At 45.4% G+C, this 25351-nt stretch overlaps 1 protein-coding gene across 2 annotated transcripts in view; it reads right to left on the reverse strand.

The window, feature by feature from the left end:
- The window catches only part of KCTD19 (potassium channel tetramerization domain containing 19), a 62237-nt gene that overhangs the window by 23428 nt on the left and 13458 nt on the right, over positions 1-25351 (reverse strand). For both annotated transcript variants that reach the window (XM_065566773.1, XM_065566772.1), the window contains exons 3-8: positions 14392-14542; positions 12810-13001; positions 7448-7570; positions 4296-4518; positions 3230-3390; positions 900-1003 (exon numbers count right to left, since the gene is read on the reverse strand). In XM_065566773.1, the coding sequence (XP_065422845.1) occupies positions 900-1003; positions 3230-3390; positions 4296-4518; positions 7448-7570; positions 12810-13001; positions 14392-14542 (954 nt within the window). The remainder of the gene's footprint in view (positions 1-899; positions 1004-3229; positions 3391-4295; positions 4519-7447; positions 7571-12809; positions 13002-14391; positions 14543-25351) is intronic.

Consider the following 25351-nt stretch of genomic DNA (forward strand, 5'->3'; position numbering starts at 1 on the left):
TGTACGTTCTTTGATGTCAAGGTTGCATTTATAAGAGAGGCTCATTCGTCCTACACCCCTCATTTCTTCTCTACCTGCCTTTACACAGACAAGGGGGGATGCAGGGAGGGCAAGGATGGCTCTGTGCAGGGAGAAACATTTCAGTCTGTCTTCCTTGCTTACAGGTCCAATTTGTGTCTGTAAATTACACTTCTAATTTAGTGCTCCTGCAGTTAGGGAATTAGAATTGTGCACCTGCTCAAATTTGTGCCTTCAGCTGAATTGCAAATCCAGAATTCAGTGCAATTTTTGTAGGGGCAAAAGGCAGGCCACCTTTCTGAAAATGCGCCCTGGGGTGTCGTGTGCGCATTTTGAGATTTACGATTGGCTCTTTTCGGCCCTGATTCAGCAAAGCACGTAGCGTAGGCTTTCCCTTAACTTTACGCATGTGCTTAAGTCCATCTCCAGTCAACGGAGCTCCTAAGCATGTGCTTAACTTCAACTTGAATTCAATGGCACTTAAGATCATACATGAAGTTAAGCGCATGCTTATGAGCTTCTATTTGTTCTTATGGATTTCTAATATTAATTTTGAGGGAATGAAACCTGCCCCCACACATGGTTTTGGCAGCCCATGTACCTGATGAAAGAAGACTTAACCAGATTCTATCTGCCCCAGTCAATGCTGCTTGTGGTGTTGGCCAGGAGGGGAACACTTCTCTCATGAATAATTCCAGGTGCTTATTTCCTTCAGGGGCTAAACATGTTGCCTTCAGACAGCTCCCAGCCCAGAAATGAAGCTCTGATTGCCACAGGCTGCCAGACCAACCCCATCGAATGTTATCTTATCACCTTTCCAATACTGAAATGTCTTAGGCAGACTTACAGTAAGGCAATAGAAAGATACTTATTGACTGTACCTTCAGCAAGGTTTGTAAGTATGTTTCATACCAATGGCTTCCCACATAAATTTTCACAATCTGATGCAGGGAGTAGACTCTTACTTCTGCTGTCCAGGCTTCATCTAAGGGATAAGGTTCAAAATGTCAAGGTCACAGTGCACGTAATTTTAAATAATAATGAAACTTGGTGGTGGATATGACAGTTGTGAGCTACTGATGGGATATCACAATAGTGTAATAATAATAATATGGACTCTTTAGTATGCTAAATGAATGTAGAGAATTCTGTGCAAACACACGCAGAGCTCAGGCCTTGCCTTCTCGTTCCAGGGGTCAGATATAAGCATTGTCAAGAAATAACCAGGCATGCAAATGTGCAACAGCAAACACCCAAGCTGCAGCCAGTATTCCTCTCTCCAGTCCAGTCCAAAGTCTTGGTCTGCATCTGTGAACATAAGTCTGGTTCTGTTTGGGCTCACCAACCTGGTACATTTACCTGCCCAATGTAGATAAAGCTGGATATGCTGTTGAACCTACACCAATAAGGTACACCACGTCAACGTTCAGGAGCAGTGGGAAAAGCTGAGGTATGCTGGAGTTTGCTTTGAAAGTTACGACTGATAGAAAGCTTTCACTGGACTTGACTGTCGGTTTAAGCTCCGGGAACTCCTGGGAGTGCAAGGGAGGCAAATCTATTTCTTCACCACTGTTTGTATGTTCTTTTTACCACTCCTTTTGGAGACACTAGGCTAGCTTCACATACTTCTTGTGGGCGAGGAATGGAAATAGTGTTATGGTGCCTGCTCCGGTCCCTCCCGTGGACCTGCACAAGCTTGGGCACAATTTAGCCTCTGTGTTTAGCCTCTAGATCTTAGCTGAATGTCTAAATGACTTTCTGGAAAAGTTTCGATTGAAATCAGTAACAGGAATAGTCCATGCGACTGTATAAAGTTACTGTATTATCCTGTGATATGCTGGCTGGAAAGTTTAAATAAATATTCCCCAGAATAAAAATGGTTAAAAATATTTCATTTGAAAAGCCCCTGCATTATGAAAAGATTTGTGTGCCTACAATAGCACATGTCAGTACTGAAAGAGATACATTGCAGTCACATTCTCACAGAAGTGATGTTTGGAGGGACGTGGACAATAATATGAAAAGATTAGACAACTGGAATGTGAATATGTAAAATAAAATGAGTTTGTACAGTACCTCACCTAGCACAATGGGCCCCCGGTCCATGACTGGGGTCACTAGTTGCTACTGTAATACAAATAACAACAACTCAATTGTTAGGCATTTGAGATTGTTACAATTCTTTCCCATTTAATGTCTCTAACGCAAGCTATGCTCCACAGTATGTCATGACGACATCAAGATGCAACAGAGATGACGGAACGCCTTCATACCAAGCCCTGTTCTCATGGATTTTAATTCCATCAAAAGAATTAGTAGGATTCAGTCCTTTGTAGGTACATACATTTCTCACAGGAGCCCCACTTTAAATATCCATCCCCTAGTCTCATATAAGAACATAAGAACGGCTATACTGGGTCAGACCAAAGGTCCATCTAGCCCAGTATCCTGTCTACCGACAGTGGCCAATGCCAGGTGCCCCAGAGGGAGTGAACCTAACAGGCAATGATCAAGTGATCTCTCTCCTGCCATCCATCTCCACCCTCTGACAAACCGAGGCTAGGGACACCATTCCTTACCCATCCTGGCTAATAGCCATTAACGGACTTAACCTCCATGAATTTATCTAGTTCTCTTTTAAACCGTTGTTGTAGTCCTAGCCTTCACAGCATCCTAAGGCAAGGAGTTCCACTAGTTGATTGTCCGCTGTGTACAACATATAACCTTAACCAGAAAATGTATTGTAGCAACTCAATTCACAGTGACTTTCTGGGATGTAAGACTTATTTGTATATCTGCCTCGAAATATGCTGTATGTCATGAAGGATCTTCACTAATTCTGTCTCTTTCGAGGGGGGGGAGGAGACAGAATTTTCAAGCAAGCAGGTATATTCTAAACATAAATCTGAATGCCTCTTCAGAAATAAATGTTACTGTAGTGCAGTCACTATGCATTTCTCCTAAAGCTTTTTGTTGTAGGTATTATTATACAGCTCGTGGGGTTGCAGTAGCCACTTCTTAGTAACTATTGGCTCATACTAGATTTTATGAAAATGAGGAGTTTGTTGGTCACATAAAACCCTGGTTAATTTGAAACCTACCTTTTCCTCCTAGCTAGCACTGGATTACTGAGTCTTTATTCTTAATCAGCCAATATCCACTCATCATATTTTAAAACAATACAATCACTTATTGAAAAACCTTTACTTACTGTGTCCCTTCGTCTCTGCAGGTATCTTTTGTTTCAGATATGATTTCAAAGCATCTTTCATTGGTTCATATGTGATGTCCCTTTTGTCCAAGTAAGCACAGAGTTCATGGATTTCAGACATATTTTCAGTAAGTGGGAGGCGGCAAGTTCCTAGCCAGTTCCTATCCATCCAAAGTTAATTGAGAATAGGTCACTAGATCTTTGTCTATTTTATTATACCAAATACTTTACATGATTTATTTTTAACTAATTCAGGCCAAGCCATTGTTAAGAACACCTGGTAGAAAGCTTTTCCAGCTATTGATACTTGAGCTTTCAATGGGATTTTTCCCATCGAACACTTTTGTATTTCTTCCACTTGACAAATAATGCTAATTCACTAGAACCTTCACATGAGTGCTCCATACCAGACTTAGAACAGGTCTGCAGCATCAGGCCCTAACACACTATATGTGTTGTCCGAAAAATTTAAACAAATATAAATTAAAGGTGAACTTACAGGCCTTTCATCTGCCAAGATCTGGCAATGGTTGCTGTTAGTAGAGACACCTAAACCTGTTTAAGAGCTGTCCTCCTCTCTCTGCAATGTTAGCGATCAGTGATACTAGCAGAGGAATGCAGAATGCTGAGAGGAGGGATGAACTCAGGTCACAGCAGGTAAGTGAAAGGAATTATTAAACAATTTTTTGGAAAAAGTATGTTTTTAATGTTTCACTGCCTTCTTTCATCCTTTGAGTTTCTTACATTTATACACTTTTTGGAAAGCATTTCAGTGCCTCTTTAGTGCTCCTTGGGGAGTCATTCCTTCTGTCTAGTGTAATGATGGCTGCCCTTCTCTAGGCATACAGGCTCACTTTGTGACAAAGCAGAATTTAGCACTTACAGTGCAGTTTAGAAGTTACAATATTCCATTTTAGTAATATAACTTCAGGAGTAGAACTAATGAAATGAAAGACTGAAGGACTGCTCTTCCAAAGTTAGTATGCAATATGGCTGAAGAACTCAAACAGAAAATGAACCTGGCCTCGTGAATTTAATGAAGACTAGCATATCAAAGAAAACCTACTTGACATGTTGAAAGAGGACTCCATTCCCAGAGATGTACAGCTGGTTTCGGTCTAAAGTACTTTCTATATGGAGCTGTCCAAGTGCTGAATCAGGGTATTTTACTAAGACACCAAGTGCCATAACATACAAGGGGGGCCTCACAACTTCCTGAACTTCCAGCATCTTGTTTACTATACCCTTCACAGAATCTTCAAGGTTAGAGGTCAGCATAGAGCAATTTCCTACATGAAAAGGAAATACATAAATGTATCAAGACTGTGTTCTAACAAGCAAAAGATTAATAATTACAGCAACACTTGCCCGCTCTCTCAGCATTCATGCAATCTGTTGAGAAGTCCTCTGGGTTCAAAATATCAATTTAATACATTTTTCTGTCCATAAGAAATGAATGTTAAAAATGCTCCCACTCAGAAAAGATGTTCCTTTTGTTTGCAGACTTTGCATTTATAACCAACTCCAATATAGCAAAGGTTTTGTTTGCTTGTTTTAGAGCAGGCCCTGCATTTCTTATGGCAGATGTTTTGGCATAACTACAAGGAGCAATGCTTGCTCAAGATGCTCCTAGAGCCCTTAAGTAGCAGGTCACTAAGAAATGCAGGGCCTGCTCTTAAACAAGCAAACAAAACCTTTGCAATATTGGAGTTAGTTATAAATGCAAATTCTGCAAACAAAAGGAACATCTTTTCTGAACGGGAGCATTCCTTTAACCTTTCTTTCATGAAGGAAGAAAGACATGTCATCATGGTCTGCCAGGAGTAACAGAGGGTAGGGAAGGGAGCATCCAAATTCTGGTTAATTATCCTGATGGAAATACAGTATGTCTTAAATAACCATGTAAATATGTTTCTATTTCATGCTGTTATTGGTGACTCAGCAGACTGCTTGGTACCTAATCATTACTCTGTACACTCTCAAATACAAGCCCACGTTTTGCAAAAATTCTGTACCATAAAAATTCTTTTGTCACTAACCAGCTAAATGGCTTAGATAAATTACAAGCTAGGACTCTAGGTATGTACTCTGGTGGTTAGACCACACTAAAACCCATGTCACCACATCTTCACTATTATTGTTATTAGCTAGATTAAAACTTGCCTGGGTAGTGATCCCTGTGGCACAATTACACCTTAATTTGTGGTGTAGATGTATCTTTAATGTTGTAAAAGAGATTCAGAAGGCAGTCTGTAGGAGGGCTATATATAAGGGGACCTGATACACTGGGGTTGGGAAGTAGATCCATGCATAGGGCAACACGGAATAAGTAGAAGTGGGAGAAGAGAACATAGGGGCCACTATTAATGGAGAGACACAAAGGAGCAACAAGAGACACAATAAGAATTAAGATCCAAGTTGCAGGCCAGGGCAAAGTTGTTCAGGGCCATAAAGATGAGGGCAAGAAATTTAAATATAATTTCATGGGCAAGGGGCACTAACTGAGGGATTCAAAGAGGGAAGTGATGCTGTCTGAGCAAAAGGCAAGGAAGAGAAAACGATTTATCTTGTAATTCTGCACCTGAGGAGACCATCACATAGGGGTTTTTGTCTCCAGCAACTGTTATGTCAAAAATTGCCCTAACTCAAGATTTTTGAGCCCATTAATGTTGATTTTCAACAAGCTTTGGGATACCGAAAGAGTTCCAGAAGACTGGAAGAAAGCAAATGTTGTGCCAATATTTTAAAAGGGTAAACAGGATGACCGGGGTAATTATATTTCTGTCAGTCTCACATTGATCCCGGACAAGACAGTGGAGCATCTGATATAGGACTTGATTAATAAAGAATTAAATAAGGGTAATATACTTAATGGCAATCAACATGGGTTTATGGAAAATAGATCTTGTCAGACTAACTTGATTTTTTTATGAGATTACAAATTTGGTTGATAAAGGTAATAGTGTGGATGTAATAGACTTCTGTAAGGCATTTGACTTGGTACTGCATGACATTTTGATTGAAAACTAGAACAATATAAAATTAATATGACACGTATTAAATGGATTAAAAGTTGTCTAACTGATAGGTCTCAAAATGTAATTGTCAATGCAGAATCATCATTGAATGGATTGAATGGGTGTGTCTCTAGTGGGGTCCTGCAGGGGTCAGGTCGTGCCCTACACTAGTTAACATTTTTATTAATGACCTGCAAGAAAACATAAAATCATCACTAAAAATTTCCAGATGACACAAAAATAGGGGAAGTGATAAATAATGAAGAGGACAGGTCACTGATACAGAGCATTCTGGATTGCTTAGTAGGCTGGGCTCAAGCAACATGCATTTCAATATGGCCAAATATAATGTCTACATCTAGGAACAAAGAATGTAGGCCATACTTACAGGATGGGTTCTCTATCCTGGGATGCAGAGACTGAAAAGGATTTGGGGTGGGAGGGCAGATAATCAGCTGAACAGGAGCCCCCAGTGTGAGTCTGTGGCCCACAGGGGTAATGAGATCCTTGAATGCATAAACAGGGGAAACTTGAGTAGGAGCAGAGAGGTTGTATTACCTCTAGTTGGCACTGGTGTGACTGTTGCTGGAATACTGTGTCCAGTTCTGGAGTCCACAATTTAAGAAGGACATTGATAAATTTGGAAAGGGTTCAGATAAGAGCCATGAGAATGATTACAGGACTGGAAAACATGCCTTAGAGTGACAGACTCAAGGAGCTTTTCCCTTTTGTTATTTAGCTTAACAAAAGGGAAAGGTGGTGACTTGATGACAGTCTATAAGTACCCACATGGAGAACAAATATGTCATAATGAGCTCTTCAATCTAGCAGAGAAAGGTCTAACATGATCCAATGGCTAGAAGTTGAAGCTAGACAAATTCAAACTGGGAGAAAGGTGTAAATTTTTTACAGTGAGAGTAATTAACCATTGCAACAACGTATCAAGGGTCATGGTGGATTCTCCATTCCCTGGCAAAATTTAAATCAAGACTGGATTTTTTTTTAAATGCTCTAGTTCAAAAGGAATTATTTGAGGTAAATTCTATGTCCGTGTTACACAGGAGGTCAGACTAGATGATCACAATGGTCCCTTATGGCCTTGGAATCTATGTATCTATGAATCACCTCAATATTCAAACACCTTAGCTGAGACGGGAAGTGAATGGGAGAATACACTGAAAATAAAGTGACACCAAATTACCCCTATAAAGCTTCACTGCATCGGTAAGGTTAGGAATTCCCAAAGTTACAACTTCTGCTTCCAAAACATCTATGTTGGTGAAATTATCAGGCAACAAAATCTTCTCTGAGCGAAGAAAATTTACTTGAAAAATAAAGCCAAAAACCAAAGTGTTAATTTTGTCATTTACCTGTCCATTTACCTGTTCACTCTAGCAAAAAACAATAGGCTGTTGACATTTCCCCCTCCCTCCCCAACAATAATATATTAGTTATTTTATATTCTAGAAGTAAACCAGGAGATTCTTGGTGTTGGAAAATAAATACCTGAAAACTAATATCATCGTAATAGTTTTTGAAGATCAAGATGTAAAATCAAATGTCATTTTACTTTAAAGCATAGCAAAATGATAGGTAGTACAATCCACAAGAATCAGTTTAGTTTCATTTGCACCAACGTTCCACATGACTCAAATATGGGCTATTCTGCAAGCAGAAATCCTTCCTGAAGTATGCTTCAACATCGTTTACCAGGGGCTGATGAATTCTGATGCCAGCAGGTCCTTCAAAAACACCAGGGCAAAATTGTGGCAACATCAGAAAAACACTTAGTGGAGGAGCTGTGGTTTTCTGCCACACGTCAAAAGGGTACATAACTCTTTTGAAGCTAGATGATCCTTTCATAAATGATAAATTATTTTGTTACTACAAGAGAGATAAAGAACCTAATTCTCATATACACTAAGACCCCTTTCTACGGCTTTGGTAGCGTAAAGAATCTTTAAAAAGGCGGTGACATTTACTCCCACTTTAAGATCCGTTTATACTGTTCTGGCAGTAAATGAGAATCAGGCCCACCATCCTTCTTCCACCTGTTCCACAGCATATTAATGGGACTATTTACATAAGCAAAAGCTATAGGAACATGCCTTAATCCCATATTTGACTTTCGGGTATTTTAAATTATTATTTTAACTTTGACATAACAATTATTAAATATATATTATTGATTGATTGATTGATTGTAGGTAAGCTTACATTAACATATACTAGTTGAGAATTACATTAAAACAAATATAAGCTTTTCTTTTGGTTCAAACTATTCACCATTAGTGCTATATATTCTGAAACCTGCATAACAAGTTTGATTTGCAGTCTAATTGAAATTTGTTCCAGTACATAGAATTCCTTCTATTAAGGCTATGAGCAGTGGTTTCAAAATATTTAGACCATGTTGTCTGTTTCCAGGTAATCTGTACATTTTGACCATATTTTGTGGTATATCTTAATGTTTGTCCTTTTTCAATAGCTAGTTTGTTCCTTGGATGCTGCTTTCAGCACACTGGGAGGCTACGGTTTGTTATAAGTCTCTTTTCTCATCCATTTCAAGGGGATTCTATGCTTGGCAATCAGCAGTGCCAGTGGCAGAAAGGGTTTAACACTGTCAGGGTATGTCTACATTGCAAACAAAACCCCGTGGCAGCAAGTCTCAGACCTGGATCAACTGACCTCCCAGGGCTCATGCTAGGGGCTAAAAATAGCAGTTTAGATGTTCCTGCTCAGACTGGAGCCCCAGCTCTGAAACCCAGAGAGGGTGGGTCTGAGAGCCCGAATGGCTACACTTCTATTTTTAGCCCCATTGCACAAGCCCCATGAGCCTGATATATAGAGCTGGTACTGTTTTGCCAGTAACATTTGGTATTACAGTTGGGATTTGTAACCTGAACTTTTGCATGTATATATATTTCCACATGAAGTGAAGAAAGGTACCCCTTTGAATATATCTAATATAGTATCTAAACTTTTTTTTTAATTTTAGAACGTTTCAATGGCATTATATGTGCTTCATGTCGCATTTTGTGTTCTACAGCCATTTACAGTATAACTATAGATACACACACACACACATTTATGGATAATGTTTTAATGTTATCACGAGTCTTGTCTACATTAGGAAATTACCAGTTGCCAGCAATAGATGTCATCAGTGGCTGCAGCTGAACTAGTTCTAGAAATGGTCTAACTGCAAACAGAGGGGAAAAGCCACAGAGAGAGCGTGAGGTAAACTTGCAAGCAAAGTTGCCTGACAAGTGAAGCTTGTTCGCTGCTACAGAGGCAGCTTCGCTATAGCTCACCAGAGAAGACGTCTGGTCTGACTAAATTTACCAGGTCTGTTGGACTGGGATTCCCATTGTGAAACTTAAAATATCCAAGGGAGACTGAAGGGATATGGATGAGGGACTACAGGCAGGTAGGATGAGGGGTTGGCAAGGGCTGTAGGCAGCAAGCAAGTTAGTACAGTTACTCAGCCTCACTGCCCAGCCCAACTCCCCAATTCCAAGGCCCTCTCTCCATTCCTCCAACTCCCTTACCTCACTCACTGTGGATTAAGGTCATATCTTTTACTGGACCAACTTCTGCTGGTGAAAGAGACAAGCTTTTGATCTTACACAGAGCTCTTCTCTGAGCCTGGGCTTGAAGAAGAGCTCTTTGTAAGTTCAAAAGCTTGTCTCTTTTACCATCAAAAGTTGGTCCAATAAAAGATATTACCTCACTCATCTTGTCTAATATCCTCGGACCAACACGGCTACAACAACGCTGCATTCTTAATGCACAGTGAAAGTTTATATTTGTTTTTAAAATATTGTGTGTTTAACATAATACAGCCTATAACCCTATGCCTGGATTAGTGACATACAGTTCTATGGTATCAGCATATACAGCTTCATGGGGGGAGACAGTGTTAGTTCAAAGTTGGCACAAAGCTCACCTTGTGCTCCCTTGATCCTGAAATGGCCGTGTGTTGGGCCAATCCCCTGACAGAAAAGCAGCCCAAGGGCTTGCTCTGAATTATGCTGGATGCCAACAGCCCCCAATACCTGACACCTCAGCTGAAGATTGGCATTGTGCCAGGGAGCCCTAGCCATTGCGCCAACTCTATCCCATGCACCACCAGCAAGGAGGAGGTGGTGCAAGGATCACTGCACTAGATCTGTACCAGAGGATTCCACCAAACTGGAGTAATCCTTCTGGTGTCAGATAAATTGACTATCTGGCCAGATTCTGCTGGAATCACACTGCAAAGCAGCAGCCCCAAACCTGAGACCTCCTGGCCCTATATTGTTTGGTGACCCTAAACATAAATTCCAGAATGCAAAGTCACACATTTTCCTCAGCTTCTAAACTAGCCTGGCTGTGGGCCCGCATATGGATTGGGACACTTAAGATATGATGCTCAGAAAAACTGCATCACATGGAGGTTGCACTAAGGTGAGTCGAAGTCCCCACATGTCCTGTTGCCGCATCATGGTGTATTGGCCCAAGTAAAAGTGGTGGGTAGGAAGAAAATCGAAGATTTTGGTTTAAAAATAAATGTTATTGGAGACTGACTTAGAAGTACGTTAGTACCAAAAATGATCGAGAGATAGGGTGACCATTGTAGCCTGATTTAGGGAGTACTAATAGTATTATTTTTTATTTATTTTTCATTGTATTTAACTTAATTTGATTAATAATAATTAATTGTTACTATTAATTAATATGGGTTTTAGGCTTGCTAATTTGTTTGATTAGAAGATAAAAGTTTTTGTTTTGAATCAGGCTTTACAAAATTTGCAAAGGATTTTGGGGAGGGTCTGACAGGAAGCTCACACTGACACAGATATAGCCTTAAAGATTTTTTATTAAAATTAATAATAGTAAGTAAATGGTAAAATACTTAGAGTTACAAAGTTACAATTGCATTATTGCTATTTGAAAGATACATATGAGGATATAGTATTATATGCAACAAAGCTTTGGTTAATATATTTACTTTCTTTTTGACAACCTGGTGGTAAGAGACACAGGACCAGCCTTGCAGTTTAGGTTTTTTAATTTTTGAGTGCGGGATGCAGTACTTAGGAAAAACTAATGCTAAGAGCTATTAAAACTGACTAGGGTTTACTTGACTAACTTAAACTTAAAATTAAAACCTAATAAACAAAACTAAGAATAAAACTTAGGGAAACCAAGCTTAGCCTAGTTTTTTTAAAACTTAAAGTTTAAGAAGAACAAGTACAGCCTACTAATAGTAGTAGTTATTGTAAATAAATAGAGTAGATAGATAGAGAGAGTAGAAATAGAACGTAAGTGAGAATGATAGAGCGGAGTGCTTTAGTGAGGTGGGTTATTTTTTTTATAGGGCACAAGTGCTGGAAAAAAAAATTTTATGCCCAAATTTTATTTTTTACCCACAAAATGTTAGGATATGCTTACTCCATAGGCTAGTATGTATGTGCGTGTTGATGACATGTACCTACGCACATATTTTTTTTGTGGTGTACCTGTCACGTTTGTAGGTACAAATTTAAAAAAAATGCCATTTTTTATTGTTTATTGGTTTAAATAAAATGTTATAAACCTAGGCGTGGGTACGTATTAATGTAGGTAACAAAATATAGGTTAACTCTGCTTTTTAAGTAAAAGGTTTTAATATAAACATACTAACTTTACCTTAGCTTAACATACAAAATATGGCCTGTAGGTTTTTTGCATTACAGCCAAACTTCCTTTAATATAAATTTATAAACCTATTACAATAAACCAAATACGTAAACTATATACATATATATATATACACGAGAAAGCAGGTTAGCCCTATAGGCTACACCATAGAGCCCGTTTTGGCCGGGACGGTCCCTTTTTTAAGCCCTGTCCTGGCCAACCTGCCTAGGGATAGCTCAGTGGTTTGAGCATTGACCTGCTAAACCCAGGGTCATGAGTTCAATCCTTAAAGGGGCCATTGAGGGATCTGTGGAAAAAATCCATCTAGGGATTGGCCCTACTTTGAGCAGGGGGTTGGACTAGATGACCTCCTGAGGTCCCTTACAACCCTGATATTCTATGATGAGACTGGCTTATTTTGGCAAAAGTGGGCATTGGTTCAGTTTGCTTTTGCCAACTTTATCAGTTGCCAAGATTAAGCCCAATGCCCGCTTTTGTCAAAAAAGCAGGGTGTGGGGAAAGTGCGCCGTGATACCAGCCCCGCACAGGGGGGCAGCAGGGCTCGGACGAGGGGGGAGGGGCAGGCAGGGCTCAAGCGAGTAGCAACGCCAGCCCCAGCCTCGCACGGGCAGTAGGCAGGGCTCCGGTGAGCAGCGATGCCAGCCCCGTGTGGGGAGGGAGCTCGGGTGAGCGGCTCGGGCCAGCCCCGCACAGGCAGGGGGGTGGGAGTGGGGGCTCAGGCTAGCCCCACTTGGTGTCCCTTTTTCCCTTTGGGAAATATGGTCACCCTATACAGAGATACCAGAATGAAACTGAAGATGTTAAGAGATATTTGTAACTTATTCTGATAGTGCTCAAATGTGCAAGGTGCTTTCCAAACAGAAAAGAATGAGGTTTACCTATGAAACGGAACTCACTGCATTCACATTCTATCAGAGCTGCATTCTCCAGGAGCCACAGTAAATTATCATCATTGACTAAAGTAGGGTACTTTCCCACCAAGTCTAATGGCAGAAAACAGTAATGCACTTCCTCTTCTGTATCAAGTAATGGTGTATCCATCAGCCCCAAGGGAGCTTTATCATGTAATCCTAGAGGGAAATCAGAGGAGATCAATACACAAAAAAGGAAAATTGCCATTGATTTTGTTACTTCTGTTGGTGGAAGGTACAAAGAGTTCTTCTTAGCATGGGTGTTTATGTCTCCTCTCTGAACACAATATGACACATATCAAAGACTAATAGTGGGAAATAGAATGTATGGTTGTTAATGGGGAGTTATCAGTATGTGTGTGTGTGTGAGAGAGAGAGAGAGAAACAGACAGACAGACAGACAGACAGACAATTCGGGGGATCTGTTTATGTACAACATATTAATTCTGTTTGATTCTGGGGATTCTCTGTGTGTATTTGTGCCAGACTGCAAACTCCATTTTGAATGTGGGGCTTGTCTGCCTTCTCTGTTGCCTTTTTACCTTCATTTTGGGATGAAATTTCAAGGGATGGTGACACAGGGTTAACAAAGGAGGGCTGTTAGATCTTGATAGTCTTCTATTCTATTGAAACACCCTTGGGACAAAGAAGGCAGACTAAGAAAACCAGTCTATCTAGGTAGGCTGCTAACTAAGCAATGGATCACCTGGCATGGGGACTTGGATCAATAATCTAGAAGAAAATATAAAATTGCTGCTAATAAAGTTCGCAGATGACACAATTTACCAAGGGTCACGGTGCATTCTCCATCACTGACAATTTTTAAATCAAGATTGGATTCTTTTTCTACAAGAGCTGCTGTAGGAATTATTTTGGGAAAGTTCTCTGGCCTGCATTATACCGGAGGTCAAACTAGATGATCACAATGGTCACTTCTCGTTTTGGAATCTATGAATCTATGATTGGTAGGGTGGCACATAATGACTAAGACCAGTCACTGATCTAGAATCTGGATCACTTGGTTAACTGGGAACAATCAAACACCACACACTTCAATAGAGCCAAATGTAAGATCATTCAGGAGCCAAGAATGTTGGCTACACTTGTCAGATGGGGTACTGATTCCTGGAAAGCAGTGACCAAGAAAAGGACTTAGGGGTCATTGTAGCTAAGCAGCTGAACATGAGTTCCCATGGCAATGCTGTGGCAAAGGGGGCTGATGTGGTGGTGTTTCCTCTGTATACAGCATTGGTGAGACCCACACTGGATACTGCACCCAGGTAGGTGCATGCCCTGCTTGGATGCACACACCAAAATCCCCAATTGTATGTGCATGTAACTAAATGTGCACCTTTGCTTTCATATAATCAGTCATCTGGAAACTGAGCACGTCCATACAAAGCACAACATATTAAGGACTTTCAGATTCTAAAGGGTTTTAAAAATCCTAGTCTTGGCTGAACACAAGTGGGTGTTTATGACCTACAGAGTGTGCTGAGTAATTTAAAGTACCAGGTACATTCACAGAGAGGAGGACTGGGACATCTACCTGTAAATGCTGGGCTTTTGATAGGAAACTCTGATGGCTTGCTGATACATTTTTGCGTTCTCCAGTAATTCATGGATGCTCTTTCAGCTATTGGTATATCTGCAGGTCGCACACGCAGATTATGTTTCCCTTCCTTCAAATTGTCTAAAGTCTGTTAAGATATAGAAAAGTTATTGACTATTTTAAATTCAAATAAATAGTTCAAAACATAAAAGAAGGCACAGATGATACTTTAATGCATGGTAAACAGCCCTTTGCATCCATAAAAAAATGCCATGGAATATTGTACAATAAGTCTGCAATAGCTTCTATAGGTATGATCGGGTCCAAACTTAGAACGTCCCTATTTATGGTAGAAATAAGAATGGCAGGTGGATTTTCATAGGAATGTGTAATCTAATTAGAGCCCTCATATATTCCAAAAAGTGTATTTGGGTCTACATGCCTCGCCCCGTGACAGTACAGTACAACCAACATTCACAGTTTTATCACAAATCTCACAATATTTTGGGAAGGGAGAGGAGGGTAAAGGCTTTTAAGAATTTCTGATTTCTACCTTCAATGTTGTAAAGTTTCGCCCTTACCCCAAAGGGTCACCATCTCCTATTCCTGTAGTGGGACTGAGCAGGGGTGCAGAGGATAGATGGGGGCGGGAGGGGCGGAAGGCCTAGGGGAAAGTGGGGAGCAGTAAGGAAACTGAGGTAGAAAGTGGAATAGGCAACGACCTACTAGGCCTGGGTAGGGCGGGGGATAGGTTTGTTGCTCCCACACACCAGGCAGGAGGTAAATCCCCTTCAGGTAGCAAACAGGGAGGCCTACATTTTTGTGTGTGCAATTAAAGCTGAACTTTGAAAACGAGATGGTCATGCACAAAGTGGGGTAAGCAACTTCTCCCACGAGATGAAAATCAAGAGAGGTGAGAAGCAATGTGCTATATTAGTTTTTAAAACTCTCAGAAATCTCTCCTGTTTGTTGTCTAACTCTTGAATGTTAAGCACTTTGATTTGGCAATGTTAGCATAGAAAATGAGAAATAAACAGGACCAGCACAAAGGCTGAAGGACCTGCTGGGTTCTGATGACATCATGATGGTAGGCTATTGGAAGGAAGGGGAGTGTACAAGGGTTTGCCGGGGCTCAACCCTCTCTGGGGCGGCGGGGAGCCACACTGGCTCACTACCCATTGGTGCTTGGGTACTTCGTGCGGCTGCAGGGTCTCCCTCGGCAGCCCTTGTGGTCCTGGATAGGGTTACCATATTTCAGCGAGCAAAAAAGAGGACGGGAGGAGCCCCGCCCTAGCCCCGCCCCTGCCCCTCCCACTTCCCGCCCCCCCCTGACCTCCCAACCCTCCCCCCGTTCCTTGTCCCCTGACTACCCCCTCCTGGGACCCCTGCCCCTAACTGCCCCCCAGGACTATCTAAGCCTCCCTGCCTCTTGTCCCCTGACTGCCCCAACCTTTATCCACACCCCCACCCCCAGACAGACCCCTGGGACTCCCACGCCCCATCCAACCACTCCCCACCCACTGACAGCCCCCCCCCAGAACTCCCAACCCATCTAAACCCCTCTGCTCCCTGTCCCCTGACTGCTCCGATCCCTCTCCGCACTCCTGCCCCCTGACAGCCCCCCCCAGAACTCCCAACCCATCTAAACCCCTCTGCTCCCTGTCCCCTGACTGCTCCGATCCCTCTCTCCACTCCTGCCCCCTGACAGCTCCCCCCCAGAACTCCCAGCCCCCTACCCCCCCCCCGCTCCTTGTCCCCTAACTGCCCCCTCCTAAGACCCCCCCCAACTGCCCCCCAGGACCCTACCCCCTACCTGTACCCTGACTGCCCAAAACTTTCTCCACTCCCCCCAAAAAGCCCCCCCCGTTTCTTGACCTCCACCTCCAGAACCTTCCTGCCCCCTGACCTCCTTACCCTGCTGCTCAGAACAGAGTGTTGGGCTCTGTGCAGCCGAGCCGGACACGTGGCTGAGCTCCCCTGCACAACAAAACCCGGTCTGGCCCTGCACAACAAAACCCGGTCTGGCCCTGCACAGTGTTGCTGGACTGGGCTGCAAGGGAGCTGCTGGCTCAGAATGCAGGGCGGATCCGGCTCCTCTACAGCTGCTCCTGAGTCCAGCCCGGGACTTCCCTGCAGCCCTCCCAGCCACTCTCTGCTAATCCCGGACATTGTGAGTGCTTTACAAATTCCCCCCGGACGCTATTTTTAGCACACAAAAGGAGGACATGTCCGGGGAAATCCGGACGTATGGTAACCCTAGTCCTGGAAGACACGGTAAGCCCGACCCTGGCTCAGGGCGGGGCACCAATGCTACGTCAGGGGCTCAGGCCCTCAGTCAGGGCTGAGCAACCAGCAGGAGTATTAAGCCCAGGCCCTAGGTCAGGACAGGGCAACAAACGCTGAGTCAGGAGCTCAGGCCCTCAGTCAGGGCTGAGCAACAATAGTAGGCCCAAGCCTCAAAAGACCTGGGAGAGGGGGAGACTGCCCACCCACTCCACTGCGTCCCAGCCTGGGGCCCTAGCAGCGGCAGAAGGCCCGCTGCTGTCAGTGGGGATCCTGGCCGCAACACACTGACATAGGCTCTAGCAGTGCTGTAGTCAGACCGGGGTGATGAACCGGGCCTCGCCTAGGCGGCCCAGCAACTCGTCCACACGAGGCATCGGATAGGAGTCGAACCGTGAGATGGCATTCACCCGTCAGAAGTCTATACAAAAGTGTCGGGTGCCGTTGGGCTTGAGTACCAAGACCACCGGGCTATGCCATTCACTCTGAGATGGCTTGATGACTCCCAAGGCCAGCATGGCCTGTACTTCTTCCTCCACCTCCTGGCGCATCCGGTACGGCAGTGGTCTGGTCGTTTCTTGGATTACCTTCCCTGGCTCAGTCTGGACAGAGTGATAGACCAGAGTCATGTACCCGGGTAGGGCTGTGAAGGTTCCCTGGAAAGCCTGCAGGAGACATTTGGCCTGCTTGCGCTGCTCCTCCGTGAGAGTGTCGCCGAGCAGGGGAGCAGCGAGGTCCTCGGTCCGGCATGCGCGGGGACCGAACTCAGGCTCTGGCGGGTAAGGAGTAATCAGCAGGCCCTCCCGCTCCCGCCACGGTTTCAACAAATTCACATGGTACCGCTGATTCTTTTTGCGCCGGTTGGGCTGGCGGATCTTGTAGGTGATGGGCCCAACCTTCGAGCTACCTCGTAGGGTCCCTACCAACAGGCCAGTAGCTTCGACTCGCTCAAGAGCAGGAGGAGCAGGACCTGATCCCCAGGTTCAAAGTCACGCACCTGCACCCCCTGGTTATAAGTCTGTTCCTGCCTGCCCTGGGCGGCCTTTAAGTTTTCACGAGCCAGGGCCCCAGCCTGAGCAAAGTACTCCTGCATCTGGAGGACATACTTCAGGAGGCCCTGGGTTGGAGAGGGAGACTGCTCTCAAGTTTCCTGCATTAGGTCCAACAGGCCCCGTGGGCGGCGCCCATACAACAGTTCAAACGGGGAGAACTTGGTCGAGGACTGGGGTACCTCGCGGATGGCTAACAGCAAGGGAGGGAGCAACTGGTCCCACCGGCGTAGCTGCTCTCGGGGAAACTTCCACAGCATCTTCTTGAGGGTCCGGTTGAATTGTTCCACCAGCCCGTCTGTCTGCGGGTGGTAGACGGAAGTCCGTAACTGTTTGACCCCCAGGAGCTTGCAGACCTGCTGTAATAATCGGGAGGTGAAATTAATGCCTTGATCTGTTAGGATTTCTCGGGGCAAGCCCACCCGAGCGAAGACCTTCAGCAGTTCCCTGGCGATGGTCCGGGCAGTGGTGCTCTGCAACGGAATGGCCTCTGGGAACGGGTGGCGTAGTCCACAATAACCAGGACATACTGGAACCCCGACGCACTTTTTGGGAGGGGGCCCACCAGGTCCATGACCACTCGTTCAAATGGTGTTTCTGTTATAGGTATGGGGACCAGGGGTGCCCTGGGTACTCGTTGTGGAGCGGCTAACTGGCACTCCGGGCAGGAGCTACAATAGTTCCTCACCTCCTGGTGAACACCAGGCCAGAAGAACCGCGTTAGAATCCGGGAGAGGGTCTTCTCCTGGCCCAGATGCCCAGCAGCCGGGATGTCATGCGCCAGCTTCATCACGGCGCGCTGGTGACACTGCGGTACCAGCAGCTGGGTTTGGGGCTCCTTCGTGCGGGAGTCCCGGTCGATCCGGTAAAGATGGTCCCAGCATAGTTCAAAGTGGGGCCACTGGGTTGCGCGTTGGGGGTCGATGATGGTCCCATCGACTGCCGCTAGCTGTTCATAGGCCCCGCTAAGGGTAGGGTCAGCTCTCTGGTCACTGCAAAAATCGGTACGGAGGAGGGGCTTGACCGCAGGCCCCAGCAGGGGATTGTCGGCTTCTCCGGTTCTTGCCTCAGGTTCTGGGGTCCCATGCTCCTCTTCCGGTAGGGCCCCCTGGGACTCTCCTTCCAAGGCCGGGGTTGACCGGAGGATCTCCTCAAAGGTGGGCCAGTCCCGCCCCAGGATCACCAGGTACGCAAGTCGAGGGGCTAAGCCAACAATGATTTGTCGGGTTACGACAGCCACTGTTAACCGGACCCAGGCACTAGGGTAGGGTAAGGTCAGACATCCCCATAGATGCACTGCAGGTGAATTGTTCCCAAGCGGGGGTCCACCTGAGGTCCCAACGCCTGGCGAACCAGTGTCTGGCCACAGCCGGAGTCGATCAAGGCCTGGGTGGTGTGGTCACCGACAACTAACGGGACCGTGATCTTGGGAGCCTGTGGTAGCTGGGCCCTGGTGTCCCCTGCACAGATCTGACCGAAGCTGCAGTCCATTTCCGTGCAGTCCCATTGCAAGTGTCCCGACTTTCCACAACGGAAGCAGGGCCCGAGTTCAGGGCGACCGCCACGGGAGGGAGCTCCCCTTGGACTCCTAGGGGGACTCCAGGGAACCCTCATGACACTCAGCACGGGGTGGAACGGTCCGGGCCAAGGGGGAGGTTCCAGGTGTCTGAGCCGACGTCCTGGGCGGGCCTCTTGCCCGCGGCCCAGGTTTCGCAGTCCGGTAGGGGCGTCCCCTTTTCTTTCAGTGTTTGGGCGTTCCGGCCCAGGATTTAGAGCTCGGAGGGCGGGCCCCACTGGCGTTTCAGCTGCGAGGAAGTCTTCCATCAGCGCGACGGCCGCGGCTAATGTCGCCGGCCGGTGGCGGAGCACCCAGGCCCATCCTCGCGTTGGGAGGATGTGCACGAACTGTTCGAGGATGACTTGTTCCGTAACCTCCTCTGTCATCCTCGTTTCCAGCTGTAGCCACCGCCTACACAGCTCCTTCAGAGGTTAGGCCACCAGCCTGGGTCTGGTGCCAGTGGGATACGTCTGGCTTCGGAACCGCTGCCAAAAAGTCTCGGGGCTGACATCTAAGGCATCCAAGATTGCGGCCTTCAGCCAGCTATAATCCCTTGATTCTTCGGTAGCCAGCCCCCTGTATGCTGTCTGGGCAGTTCCTGTTAAGTAGGGGGCCAAAAGGGTGGCCCATTGGTCCTGGGGCCACCCCGCGACCAGCGCCCCCGTTCGAACGTTACCAAGAACGCCTCGGGGTCATCGTCGGGACCCATCTTGGTTAGTCGCACCGGGACGGCACTGCGGGGCAACCCAGCCCCGTCCCCTGGTTGCGGGTCTACGGGGCGCGACAGCGCTGTCACGAGTTGTTGCAGCCGGTCTCCCAGCTGCTGAATGAGCTGCTGCTGCTGAAGTTGAGCGACATGCTGCTGTTGTTGTTGATGTTGGAGCTGGGTGGCTGCCTGCTGCTGCTGCTGCTGTACGTGGGCGGCCTGCTGTCGCTCTTGACTCTTGGCCAGCAGCTTAAACAGTCGCTCCATCTCCATGGTTCTCTTGGGGAGTCTTTCCCCCTCAGGCCTCTACTCACAGGGGCCAAGGGATCACTCCCCACTTCTGGTACCACGTGTACAAGGGTTTGCCGGGGCTCGACCCTCTCTGGGGCGGTGGGGAGCCACACTGGCTTACTACCCACTGGTGCTTGGGTACTTCGTCCGGCTGCAGGGTCTCCCTCGGCAGTCCTTGCAGTCCTGGAGACACAGTAAGCCCGACCCTGGCTCAGGGCGGGGCACCAATGCTACGTCAGGGCTGAGCAACAATAGTAGGCCCAAGCCTCAAAAAGCCTGGGAGAGGGGGAGACTGCCACTCACAGGTTGGGTGGCAGGGGGGACGCAGGCCCTCCCAGTCCACTGCGTCCCAGCCCGGGGCCCTAGCATCAGCGGAAACTCGCTGCTGTCAGTGGGGATCCTGGCCGCAACACACTGACATAGGCTCTGGCAGTGCTGCAGCCAGACCGGGGTCGGCTGCCCCCGGGCTATTTCCACACTCCCCCTTGGGGCCTACCTGGGTCCTGGTGTCAGTCTCTGGGGAATCCAGGATCATGGGTTCGCCAGGGCAGGGATTGATCGGCAGGCCCAGCAGCTCCTCCGGATAGCGGGCGCAGGGCAGGCCCAGCCAGTCCTGACGGCTGCCTTGGGCCACAGGGTTGTCCCAGCCACGAGCTAGGCTGGAGACGTCTAGTCTCTCCGGCGGCTGGGGCCTGACTGAGCTGTGAGGGTGAGCTTTTATACTTCCGGGTCGCAGCCTGACCCTCTGAGGGGCGGGCTCAGAGCTCCCTAGCTCCGCCCACTCCGGCCGGGCTCTTCCCCTTCCGGGGCGGCGGGGAGCCACACCGGCTCACTACAGGGAGTAAATCATAGAATGTCAGGGTTGAAAGGGATCTCAGGAGGTCATCTAGTCCCATCCCCGGCTCAAAGCAGGACCAATCCCCAGACAGATTTTTGCCCCAGATCCCTAAATGGGCCCCTCAAGGATTGAACTCATAACCATGGGTTTAGCAGGCCAATGCTCAAACCACTGAGCTATCCCTCCCCCAAATGTTTAGCTTCATATAAAAAGTGCCCTGGTGCTAGTAGTAGATAGTATCTTATATTCAAAATTTTTGTTCCACCCAAACACCTTTTTTGTTTTGTTTTGGCCACTGAAGCAAAAAATCTGTTGTTCGCTCAACTCTACCTGGATTACATAAACCAAACATCAATCCCAAGCACCAATCATTAAAAAGAGCTCTCATCCTACTTCACAGAGATGATCAACAGAATAAAATCAGTAAAACTTGTCCTAACCCAGACCAGAATGCAACCACCATCCTGAACTCCTGACTAAATCCAGCTCTATCACTCACAACAAAGGAAAGAAGTCCTGAGGAATGTCTACGTCCTTTAATGCAGGAAAAAGGGTACATACAATGCAACAAAGTAGCCCATATCCACCAACTGGGGCCACTCCCCGACCTAAAAACTAGAGTAAGCCAAGTTGATATTAATGAAACAAGAAAACATTTCTGGAGAAAAGTTAATAAACATGTTTTCTTTCATAATTTGGATGTGCGGAATCTGAAAGTGATGTTTACGAAGCTAAATTTTGAACTTTAAGGTAAGTAAAAAGAAAAAAGAAAACGGTTACCATTTGTAACATAAAAACAGAAAATAAAGGTACTAATTATGGAATATTTTACTAATTATGGAAACTGTGCTATCAGAAAATGCAGGGAGCAATCTCTGTTGAAGATCAGATTCGCTGCTTCCTCTGGTCACTTGATGTTATGCACTTAAATTTTGTTGGTTTTGCCATAAGGATGACATTTAAAATTAAGTAAATGAACTACTTTTTCAGGTATTTTTGATATGCGAAGGCGTTAAATGTACTGCTATGCATTGCACAAAGTATCATCCGCAATATAGTATGTTATAGTTTATTTCTGTAAGTTCTCCTCTTTCAAAAATATAAATTATTAGTAGCTAATTATTAGCCATAACCACTAAGCTAACCTAAAGCGGACTTTTGCTTACAGTGTGTGTTGAGTATCCATTTGGATACCTAAGCCACGGCATAAGCTACATACTGGTAAATATAGATTATTTATTTATTCAATATTCATATAGTATTTATTCATTATATTTATTATTATCCTCAGGTATCCCATAGACAAAATATGAAGGCACTCTTGAACTAACAGAAGTTACTAGATCACAGGCCCTGGTTCTCATGGGAGACTTCAATCACCCTGATATCTGCTGGGAGAGCAATACAGGGGTACACAGACAATCCAGGCAATTTTTGGAAAATGTAGGGGACAATTTCCTGGTGCAAGGGCTGGAGGAACCAACTAGGGACAGAGCTCTTCTTGACCTGCTGCTCACAAACGGTGAAGAATTAGTAGGGGAGTTTATCTTTGAAAACTCATGGCGATCGGGGGAGGTCCCGGATGACTGGAAAAAGGCTAATGTAGTGCCCATCATTAAAAAAGGGAAGAAGGAGGATCCGGGGAACTACAGGCCAGTCAGCCTCACCTCAGTCCCTGGAAAAATCATGGAGCAGGTGCTCAAGGAATCAATTTTGAAGCACTTCGAGGAGAGGAAAGTGATCAGGACAGTCAGCATGGATTCACCAAGGGCAAGTCATGCCTGACTAACCTAATTGCCTTCTATGACGAGATAACTGGCTCTGTGGACGAGGGGAAAGCAGTGGACGTGTTATTCCTTGACTTTAGCAAAGCTTTTGATATGGTCTCCCACAGTATTTTTGCCAGAAAGTTACAGAAATATGGGCTGGATGAATGGACTATAAGGTGGATAGAAAGCTGGCTAGATCACCGGGCTCAACGGGTAGTGATCAATGGCTCCATGTCTAGTTGGCAGCCGGTATCAAGCGGAGTGTCCCAGGGTCGGTCCTGGGGCCGATTTTGTTCAATATCTTCATTAATGATCTGGAGGATGGCGTGGATTGCACCCTCAGTGAATTTGCAGATGACACTAAACTGGGAGGAGTGGTAGATATGCTGGAGGGTAGGGATAGGATACAGAGGGACCTAGACAAATTAGAGGACTGGGCCAAAAGAAATCAGATGAGCTTCAACAAGGATAAGTGCAGAGTCCTGCATTTAGGACGGAAGAATCCCATGCACTGCTACAGACTAGGGACTGAATGGCTAGGCAGCAGTTCTGCAGAAAAGGACCTAGGGGTTACAGTGGACGAGAAGCTGGATATGAGTCAACAGTGTGCCCTTGTTGCCAAGAAGGCTAACGGCATTTTGGGCTGTATAAGTAGGGGCATTGCCAGCAGATCAAAGGATGTGATCATTCCCTTCTATTCAACATTGGTGAGGCCTCATCTGGAGTACTGTGTCCAGTTTTGGGCCCCACACTACAAGAAGAATGTGGAAAAATTGGAAAGAGTCCAGCGGAGGGCAACAAAAATGATCAGGGGGCTGGATCACATGACTTATGAGGAGAGGCTGAGGAAACCAGGACTGTTTAGTCTGCAGAAGAGAAGAATGAGGGGGGATTTGATAGCTGCTTTCAACTACCTGAAAGGGGGTTCCAAAGAGGATGGATCTAGACTGTTCTCAGTGGTACCAGATGACAGAACAAGAAGCAATGGTCTCAAGTTGCTGTGGGGGAGGTTTAGGTTGGATATTAGGAAAAACTTTTTCACTTGGAGGGTGGTGAAGCACTGGAATGGGTTACCTAGGGAGATGGTGGAATCTCCTTCCTTAGAGGTTTTTAAGGCCCGGCTTGACAAAGCCCTGGCTGGGATGATTTAGTTGGGGTTGGTCCTGCTTTGAGCAGGGGGTTGGACTAGATGACCTCCTGAGATCTCTTCCAACCCTGATATTTTATGATTCTATGAAGCACTCCTGAACTGTATCGTATGAACAATGCATTATTTGCCAACAACAAGTGAAAAGGGACAGCGTTGTTGCTTCTAATGAACAGTGATTGGCTATAATACAAGAGGCAACCAATGCAAGATAGAAACTTCGGGGTTTCCAAAACAGGGATGCAACTGATAAACTTCTGTCAGCTCTTCAATCTGAATGCAGGCAATCATTACTTTGGCATAAAAACCATTATGCAACGTGCACAGATAAAGGTAAAATTAGCAGACTTGGAAATCCATTGAAGGTACTTCATCCCCCAGTAAGGGTGAACTGCAAACCCAATCTTGTGTTACAATCATTAAAACCTTGACAGTATTTCAGAGCAAGTTTCCCCCAGTGTACTGGAGTCTTTGCATTTTCTGCCAGGGTGGAAGTGCCAAACAAAAACTTTCTTCTGTAAAAACGGTTGAGAATGAAGGCCTAACAGAAGCCTGCTTTGGATTTTATGCATCTGTTCTGATAACATTTAACAACATAAGCCTAAGTAGAACTATGTACATTAAGAAAATGCAGACTAATCATGTTTAGTGTTGCGCATGTGTAAGAAATTACAGAGTAATCGTGTTTATGAGAACAAGAAAAGATACAGTAACTATAAAACTAGAAAAGACCAGTTTGGACTAACACTAATCTTGTACTGAGAGAGGAGGAGAGTTAACAGGGAAATGAGAGACTAATAGGTATGTATAAGAAAAGATAAAGTTATAAATAAGTTTGTGTAACAAAGAGAAGCTGATGCTGTATTGTCTGGTGCTGGACGCGACTGTGATGAGATCGTCCTGTTAAGCTTCTCACTTGTGAGTGTAATTGATCGCTACTCTGAGTGTTTTGCCTTAATAAATATTCATTACACCCATCTGCTGAGTAAGTGAACCTCAGTCCAACAACATTCCAAATGAACAAACAAATACATTAGGCACCAGAGTATGAACATGAGCTCTGTGTATGTGTAGCTGGTGTAAGTAACCTTATAGCCTCAGAAGGAAAATACCACCCTAACTGCTAGAAGCATTTCTTTGGAAAAGTAACAAAAAGTAAGCATGAAACCACTCAGTGAGGTATTGACTTGCCAGTGGTCTGAATTAGTACTGGGTTAAAACACTGCAGAAAAAGGCCATGTTTTGGAACTTTTTATGGACTCATTACAGTTTTCTCTCAAATGCAGCCAGTGGAGAGGTTCCACATTCATTTGTAA

Source organism: Chrysemys picta, chromosome 14 (assembly GCF_011386835.1).
Source record: "Chrysemys picta bellii isolate R12L10 chromosome 14, ASM1138683v2, whole genome shotgun sequence".
Lineage (NCBI taxonomy): Eukaryota > Metazoa > Chordata > Testudines > Emydidae > Chrysemys > Chrysemys picta.